This window comes from Cariama cristata, unplaced genomic scaffold (assembly GCF_000690535.1).
Source record: "Cariama cristata isolate BGI_N322 unplaced genomic scaffold, ASM69053v1 scaffold19980, whole genome shotgun sequence".
NCBI classification, from domain to species: Eukaryota; Metazoa; Chordata; class Aves; order Cariamiformes; family Cariamidae; genus Cariama; species Cariama cristata.
The window spans coordinates 66,723-76,670 of NW_009594355.1; the positions used below are offsets into that span (position 1 = coordinate 66,723).

General features: G+C 35.6%; 1 protein-coding gene across 1 annotated transcript in view; it reads right to left on the minus strand.

Annotated features, from left to right (window-relative positions):
• GTF2B (general transcription factor IIB) overlaps positions 1-8,961 on the minus strand; it is a gene marked incomplete at its 5' end in the record, with an annotated part of 22,282 nt that extends 13,321 nt beyond the window's left edge. The window contains one exon of the mRNA XM_009697733.1: positions 8,855-8,961. Within this exon, the coding sequence (XP_009696035.1) occupies positions 8,855-8,961 (107 nt within the window). The remainder of the gene's footprint in view (positions 1-8,854) is intronic.
• Between the last annotated feature and the right edge of the window lie 987 nt (positions 8,962-9,948).

A 9,948-nucleotide genomic window follows, 5' to 3' on the forward strand; every position in this document is an offset into this window, starting at 1 on the left:
TGCTCTAACAAAAAAGTGTTATATCACTGCCTGCTTTGGCAAACATATTACAAACAGAGGATTGAGACTACCATTTCAAAGTGAGAAAGATTAAGTAGAACAAATCACTGAATATAAAGCATTTGTGTAATTAAGATGCAGTATGCAAATATCTTTCCTTTGCCAAGAAATCTGCTATTGCAGAAAAGAAGGTTTTCTGTATACTCTCAGTGTCTTATTTAAAATATACAAAGGTCCTAGGAAGTACATTCCATCTTTCAAAAGGCTTCTATAAAAGTGCGGCACAAACTAGAAATATTAATGAAAATGGAACAAATAAGCCAAAAGGTTTCCATAGATGGAAAACATACTCAGTTACAAGCACCTAATTATCCCATTCGACACCAAAAAGAAGTGTGGCATTTATTATTTTTAACTCTTCAAAACATAAAAAACATTTTGGAACTGTGATGTTAGTACAGATGAAATTAAGCCCCACTGTAAGCAACTGAAACAAAACCTTAAAATAATAGCCAGTCTTACAAAAAGCAGTGTAAGGAATCAGCCTTGAAGACTGGTCCCAAGTTCACATTTCAAGTCCTGAACTGAATTTGCTGGGTCATACGCTACTGATTGGCTTTCCTGAAGCACCTGGAAAATGGGTCTGACAGTCAAACATCAGAGTAAAAAACGCCCCCAGGAAGTACCGTATAAAATCGTCTCTGCTTTCTCACATCATTATTATATTGGTTTTGGCAACAGTATCGACCTGCGATAAGTATGGGAGTGGCTGCATATTCCCTTCACTACTTCTTTTGATGCAGTCCTTTTGAACAAAAATAAGCTTCACTAGATAAAGTTACATTAGACACTCCTTTATTTAACTTTGATCAAACAGATGAGTTCATCTCCTCAGCTTCCTCCTCTGAAGTACATACAAAAAACACAGTTTACAGAACCAAAGGTTTGTGGAACCCATCTCCAGACTGATATCCTGAAGCATATTTCTGAACATATGAGTCTTTCTCCATTGCCCCATTCATTTCATAAACGATTCTTCCACTTTCAGTTACTCTTTAAAACACAGTCTAACAGACTAACACACAGGCTTTAGTGGAAATACACACTGCAAACCTCACTGACTCAGGTTACCCACCATCTGAAAAGCTCGTTTAGTAAAATGCAGAACTGTTACTCGGAACGGAAAACCTCAGACCAAGGTTACTTTTCTTCACAACTGCCAAATGTACAGAGCATGCGCTACAGAAATGGAAGAGTAAACTCCGGTCAGTATCAAAAAATCACAACATCTTTTTGAACAGTTTTTAAAAATTAGCTTAAAACATCTACACATCACTAACTATGTATGTTTAGTCCCGCTCTAAAAATAGAAAGTGATTTCTCAAAGGAAAACATTTTCATTCAACAAGCCCTGAATTTGCAATTACGTATTTATAGAGAAATGATACCAGCTATTTTAATATTGTACTCCACTTACACTAATGCATAATACACATGCATTTTATTCTCTTTTTGGCATTCTGTATTATCTGTTATATGAAGACAATATAGCTGCAAATTGAAGATGTTTAATCAAAACAAGAAATAGGATGAAATTCAAGCCCCAAGTAATGTTATCTTCCACATCCAGTCTTGAAACAGTTCTGAGAAGGTATGTTCTGAAGTCTTTTTCAGAGAAGCTCTAATGTTAGCTGTACATCACATCAAGTTCTACATATTATTAACTAATATTTTAATCTTGACGTAAGTATGGTATTAAAGTTTATTTGCAAAATATCTATGTTTCTACAGAATGTTTCATTTACAGTTAGTTAAGAAATCTGCTGCCATCTAGTGAGCACATATTATACTTTTAATTAAAAGCATTTTACAATGCCAAATTTTAAAAAAAAAATACATAAAATTACAATTAATTTCAGTCAACTCCTTATTAACCAGAGTAATGAGGTGCTGAGACAAACTACAACAAAAATCTAAGTAGCAGACTACAAGCCAAGGAGAATCGTGAAGACACGTAACTGCACAGAGCCAGGCTGAACTGAGCCTTCTCTTTTCCAGGCTAACAGTCTCTGCTCTCAGCCTCTCGTACAGAAGGTGCTCCGGTCCCTAAATCACTCTTTCAACCTTCTGCTGGACTTGCTCCAGCCAGTTTCTTATGTTTCTGGTACTGAGGAGCCCAGAGTTAGACACAGTACTCCACATACCTACTCCTCCACAGTCTATTTTTTAAGCTTATGCCCTGCCTCATACAGTAGTACTCAACTTCATAGCTTCCAAAATATAACTTTTTTTTTTGCCAATTTTCAGCTTTAGAACTTCTATTTAAGACCAGATGTATTAAGTTACCAAAGAATAAACTCTTGGGAGAAAAAAACCACACAATTTTACACAGCTTTTCTTACAAAACTTGCAGCCTTTTGCGAGATAGTAATATTCTTTGCAAAGTGTTATCTTGTTTTCAATAAATTGTCAACACCACAAATGCATCATCACCAACAGCAACATCAGCCTATCCACAAGACTCAGCTGAAATAGCAAACAGAACCACAGCAGGGTTTGAGACGTTAAAACAAAAAAACGAAACAAAAACCACCAAAAAAACCCACACAATCCAAAACATCCCAAAACAAAAAAATCCACAGAAAACTTGGACTAATTTCCAGACATCAGCAGCATCATACCAGTGCAGAGAGGCAACTACGGATTGAAACAGACAGTATAGCACTGCAGGCAAATGACTGTTACAAGAACAGCTCCTGCATATCAAAATGATGACAAATTTGAAAGGACTTCCAAGCTTCCTAAGCCATCAACTTGTAATAATTTTGGAGAAAGCAAATGAGAGTAGAAACGTTAAACAATCTGGTGGACAAGTCTGGTCAGTTAAACCTACACCTCTCCAGGACTTGTGGCCTTTAGAAGATCACCAGCTCAAGTACTTGTGAAGGATGCTCCAAATTAGAGAATCTCAATTAAAAAACATCATGCTTGATCTACGCTACACCACAAAAATAAGAGGTTTTGGACTCTTCTTCTATCAGAGGCGTTCAGATCACTTCTAGCCCTTATTTGCCCAAAATCACTTTGCCAATCTGACAAGCAAGCAAGTAAAAAGGAGTTGCAAAAGCATACACTTTGCAATTTCTAAATAATTAGTGAAATATGTACCAAAAGACCTTGTAGATAGAGAAAGAATGTTAAAACAAGTTGTGAAGGACAAAATGTTAGACTAGAAAACGAGTTGAGAACCAACAAATGTCAAGAGAAAGACAAAACAGAATGATTCACTGTAAGGTTCTGATAACAAAGTATCTATGTAAGCCTCTATTTTCTACGCATGCCCAAGAAACTGCCAACGGGAAGAGCTCAGCAAAAGGACAAGTGATGAAGACTACGAAAAGACCACTGGAGGAAGTAAACGACTGCCAAAGATACTGTAATACCTACAAAAGGACACTGGATGGCAGCACAACCGCCGAATAATTAGCTCATGTATATTTAATTAGTTCTAAGAAAAAGTGTGTCTTATGTTAATGATTTCTTTGTCTATGAAATTAATATGCAACACCCTTGTAAATATAAACGACACCAGAACGACCAGTCGTTGGGAGCACTTATGGTGGAGAATCCCAGTGCAACGTTCAGCACTGCTAATAAAGAATACCTGCTTAACAGCAATTAATTTGCTGTTGAGTGAGCTTTCTTTGTTTCACAAGTAAAAAAACCATTCCCTAAATAGGATGAGTCAAAATGTTACTGTTATTCCACTAGAAAAACCTAGTACTTCAACTAATGGAAGCATTCTTCATAGCAGTTCTCAGATACCTTTGGTTCCCAGCATAGAACAACTAACTAGAAAAATCTCTCCACCCTCCAGGAAATTTCATGCTGAGAGCGGTGCTTATTACAAAGCCTGACAAAAGAGGCCAACTTTTGACATCTAAAGTCTAAGTTTCCACTGTTACGAGCATTATTGCTGAAACAACTAGAACCATCACCCTTGTCTTTAAAAGCTGACACGGGCTAGACTTAAAACACAGACTATTTGAAATGCTGGCTGAAAAAGGCTAAAAGATTACTTTCTTCATATTACAAATTCCCTGTGTAAATCAAGCATCCATGAATGCTCATGCAAAAGTCAACTATTCAGAATTTCTTTAAATATCAGATTCCTTTATAATTAGCGTTCCTGTGGATGCAAAGAGTTTTACTTGCAAGGACTAACTTTTGTCAGACACTTCTTAGCGCTTTGGACACCAAGCGTGGAAGCAGTAACCTGATACAAGGTGCTAATACACATCCATAGCTAAAGATTTTTGCCTATTTAGTCAATACTTTAAATTGAGAGTTCACATTTTACTTTTAGATGGTGATAGTACTCACAGAAAGAAGTAACCATGAATGTACACCCAAACACGAAAAGATTTTTCCCCCTTTGGAGGTATAAAGATCCTAGAATAGACCCAACTGCATAACTGCCCTCTACTGGATCCAAGTCAGAAGTACTCAAGCACCTTCTCCACTCAGAGGATACTACCAACAGCTGAGAAAGCAGGTTTCTTTGGTTTTCAGAAAACAAGCATCTATGTATAGACACAACCAATCTTATCCCAAATGACAGATATCCTGAGTAATAGACTGGCCAGCAGAGGGGCAATTGGTACAACCCCCTCCTACTCATTTGTTACACTGTAGAGAAAAAAAAAATATCTGTGGTATAGTTAAATCTAATCTATTCTTCATAGACCATATCTGAAATTAAGATGCACCATTTGAATCTCAGACTTCTCGGAAGTATTAGCCAACTGAATATTCTGCCAGAATTTTGTAACAGCCTTACTGCTGACCATAAGCTATTGAACATTCTTCCCCAAAACTCTTTTAACTGAACATTCAGCTATACACAGAACATAGAATAACCATCTGAATATAGGTCATAATCTGATTCAAAGCTTTAACAAGTTAGAGAAAATCACTTACTAAATGCTGAAATTAAACTCCTCACTGCTCCAACTCCTGCACAGTAAGACGACATTTAATGAAACTATACAAAAGTTCAAGGAAAGTCTTGGATCAGAAAGGCATTCCTACCTAGCTGAGATGCTACACAGCTGTACATGCCACTAAACTCATTCTTACGCCCCTCTGATATTCAGCTCATCGCCTTGCTACAGCACAAAAATTCAGAGCTTTGTATTTCACTTCGATTCTGCTTTCTTTAGCCCCTTCTGGCATATTAGCTGACTTCCAACATTTTTTACTGCCTAAAAGGTAGTAAGCAAAATATTTACTTGTCAAGAAAGAGGCTTTACTAGCCTTGGGTTCTTGAACAAAATGCTTCTCACCTCTCTCCCAAGTCTGTCTGAAGAATAGCTATGGTCAATATCTTAAATGAACACAGAACTACCTACTTCTCCAAACCCTAAGAAGTCTGTTCACAAATTCTCAAGCCAGCACATGAACACTTTTACCATACCTTATATCCTAGAATGATTTGAGAAAAATACGTTTAATAAAACACAAGACTTATGACAGCAGATAAACTTGGACACAGACTTGTAAAGTTTCAGATGCATGTCAATCCAGATTAATATCAAAATTCCATGGATAATTGCAATTTAGGCCTCCAACCACCTTTCACGCAAAAGACAATTAGCAGGAGGAAACGTCAACAAGTTGGAAACAGTTACCAAATGGAACACAAGCTAATCCAGGAAAGGCAATAGCGAAAAGGCAGATGACAGTTTTCGGTAGACTGAAGCTGTATTTTGAAGCAATAATAAAACAGCCACCAGCTTCAGTCATGCTGACATTACAAGATTTAATTGCTTTAATGCTGCACAGCAAAACAGCACAGTTTATTTAGAACAAGTGAAAAATGCTGTGCAAAGAAAAGGCAGCATAATGGATTTAACTTAAAATGTCAGTCTTACTCAGACACTATGAACAACACTTGCAAGTACAAAACAACTTTGATTAAAAAAAAAATCTTTCTCAAAAATCCCTTTACAAAGCAGTATTTCCAATCTACAGCTCTGCCTAAGACATGGAATTCAACTGTTTGAGGGAGGAGGAAGAGCTGATCTCTAACTCTTCCACTGCTTCACCGTTCAGCTACAGACCTGATAAATGCAACCTCAGTCATAATACTAATAATACTGATTTCATCTCATATTCCCAGAAAATTGATTACAAAACTGGAAAGTTATCTATGCATCAGTTATTTTATCCTATGACACAGTTTTATATTTAATAAACTCACACTTTTTCCACAGATGTGAAATTTTAGTACTTTGCCATAAGAAGCAAGAAAAACATCAAGTGGAAATACACTTCGTTTAGTCAAAGACCCTTTGCTCTGATTTCAGCCAAATTGTAGTAAAAAAAAAAATTTAAAAAATTCAAGAACTCACATCACTATGTACTTTACAACAATAAAATAAATGCACAAATTCAACATTTACCATTCTGCCCCACATACACCAGCAGTGCTCTACAAACACCAAAATCACAATATTTTTAAATAAACTTGTAAGACTTCTCTGCCTACAGAGTATATTGAGTCTTTGGGGTTTTTTAACTGAAGATCTCACTAACTTTCAGCCCACCTCAAAACATTTTGTCAGTGGGCCCTGTTCACATCAGCTACACAACATGATCTATGTAAGAACAGGAAATTAAATCACTGCTTGCTTAAGGGGAACACATATCATGGAATCTGCAACAAAGACATAAAAGTTTTCTCATTTGGAAGCAAAATTTTGTCTTCACTCCTTTGAAACACCCCCACTTCACACACTTCCCCAGAAAACAAGCATCAAGAATTGGATGTCTTTTTCTCCTCCAAACTTCTTACCAGACTAGAAGAGAAAATGTTGAATTTCACACTTCTGTTTGGTCATGGACTCACCAATTATTTATCTTCATCTGATTTGAGTGGTTTTCCTAATTAGCTGCTAGATACCCTATCTTATGAATTGGACATATGCAGGTAAACTAAATTGCTAAAGGCAGGCAAGACAGAGTGAAAACAATCAGCACAACAAAAGTAAATGTTGAAGCCTTTTAGTGATAAATCCATACAAAGGCCTATTTAAAAAACACTGCATGCTTAAAGAAAAAACACTTTTTACCCTACCAGTAACGTTGGCTGTAAAGACGACTAAGACCATTTAAACCACATTTTAAAAATTCAATTCAGCAATACTTTGTAATTAATATTCTAATGATTCTGCTCACCAAAAACGCTGACAACTTGCACTGAAGAAACCTCCAACACTATTGATTCAGAAGAGACCAGAGAGTAAACCTCTAAAGCAAGAATATCTTGTGACTAGGTAACAGAAGGTACACGAAGTGAGATTTCTGATAAACTCCCAAGTTCCTAAAAATTAAATGTATCAAGCAAAACATTTCCTCCTCCTTCTAAAGCAAGAATTATCTTAAAAGTTATGAATTATCAAGACGGGCTTTTCTAAACTTTGGTTCAACTTCTACAGCAGCCACACAAAGAGCGGAACATGGACCAAGCTATTTTTAAGCAATAACTTAGAAGCCTATTACCATACTTCAAAAGGAAATAGTGCTGTGGACATTTGAATTTTTAACCAGCAAGTTTATTACGATTCATTTATCAGAATTCAGGCCATTTAAACCAGCCCTTTTTTTAACAAAGCAAGTAACAATCCTCCCCCTAGCCTTTTAAATGGTTTCAATTTTAAAGGCAACTAGTACTCAAGTTTAAATATTTTAACGTTTAGTTTAATAAGCTATGTGGAAGTTTGCTTTTTGCATAAACCAAAGACATGTATTTTAGTCACCTGGCTACATTAGTACTACTTTTGCTGCAACTTATTAAACCTTTAGCTTTATGCTAACAGCTGTACAAAGATTTTTTAATTTAGTGTAAGACACGAGCCAAAACAAAATCACCACAGTCTAGGAGAAAGGGATATAAAGCTATGTGAAACATTTAGCACCACTGAGTGAATCACCTGAATATGCACCCTCAAAACAGAGGATTTTCTTTTGGTCATGGAATGCCTAAAAACATTTAATAGAAATAAATGATGTTTAAAGAATGATCATAACATGAGCAGGAAAAGTCTCCCATGCAAAAGGAATAAAGACAATAAGATGTTCATCCTAGAAAAGATACATAAAAATGAACATGCAGCATGTTCCATGACAACATGATTCTCTCTCCCACTCAAGCAAAGACAATTCCTAAAAGGCCTTTCATTTCAAATATTCCATTATACCTAGAAATACAGTTTAGCCTGTGGAAGCTGCTGCCACATGAACTCAGTAACAGAGCTCAGCAAAATTCCAGAGGAAAAACTGGATATCTACTTTGGATAGTATCAAAAGCCTTAGGAGAAGTAATTAACAAAAACAGGTGCTGGTAAGCATATAAAGAAAAATCCTTCAGGGCAGAAGATAGCCTCTAACTAATGGGAAACTTGAGATTTTTTTTGTTGTTTTTTTGTAAGCAAGTTATTTGACAAAGAGCTTTTATTACATTTGTTATACTTTCCTGACTGAAGCAAGTCATTATTAAAGACAGAACACTGGACTAGACAGCACAATATTCTATTTCAATATTACAACATATTTTAAATTTTCAATCTTTGAAAAGAGTTTGATTGTTTTCACAATGCAAGAAGTTACCAGAAGACCCACTATTCAAAACAGTAAGCTTTTAGCCAACAGAATACCATAAAAGAAAACATTTAGGCATCAAGAAAAAAACTTTTAATATTCAAATTATCATACACCAGGTTTGTGGGAAAACAAATCTACATGCAGAATTTAAGTTATGTGGTAATTCATAAAAATATGAATAGCTACTTACCTACTACTAGCCCACACTCAGAACAAATCATATCACCAGCTCTGTAATCCTCTACTAAAATCGAATCTGGATGATTTGGGCAAGTCACTCTCGGAAGTACATCCAAACTAAGAGAAAAATTTAGAAGTATTAATTACTTTTAATCAAGCAGGCTGCATATCCAAAACTATAAGAGTTCCTTACTGAAATTAACACTTCAATAATACAGAATTTACAGTTATTTGAATGACAGAATATCAATCTAAATGCCTGAACTTCACCTTCCATTTAAATGCTGTAACACTACAATCAAGACTTCAGGTCATCTTAAATTCCCAATTTTTTGTGACGTATCTTGTGCTAAAAACACTTCAAATTAAAACATCAAAAATCTAAATAACAGACTTGATTAAGTGTAGTCTAACTCACAGTCTATCAATTAAATGAAGTTCCCCAAGAAGTTAGTGGTGATTGCTTCATTCCAAATGAGTGTTCTCACTCATTACCAGGTCCTTAATTCAGGAAGTAGTGCACACACAACATATTATTTTTAGAAAACAGCTGATTATACCACTGTTTTATTATCTTAAAGTACCTGAAGAAAAAGTCCCATTTTAAATTAAGCAACTCCTTAATTGTGAGATCTTAACAAAAACCAATCAGCTCATGAAGGGGATTACGTGACAACTGCTTCTGATAACAGGGATCTGTCTCTTCTACACCCACGCATCTTCAAGAGTTACAGCAGATATAAAAAGCTTCCTATAAAGCACTACCACTATTTAACACAACAGTTTTTAGTTACTGACTAGAGTAATAATCAATTGATTCTAACTAAATGTTTTAAAAGTAAATACTTCTTCAAGCTACTAGTGACTGTTTGGTAATTCTGGCAAAATCGATCATTTCAAAATTGCAATAATGAATATTTAAATTGGGGTCCATATGGTCAAAGCCCTTTTTCTTGAGCTAAAAAGCAGAGGGTACACAAGTTGATCACAAAAAAATTTTTAACGAGTACCCATCAACCTCAATTTGATTGTGCCAAAAAATAGCTTCTAATCCTTTCAACTGTAGAAAATACCCCATTAAAAGATTAATTAATCCCAGTTCCT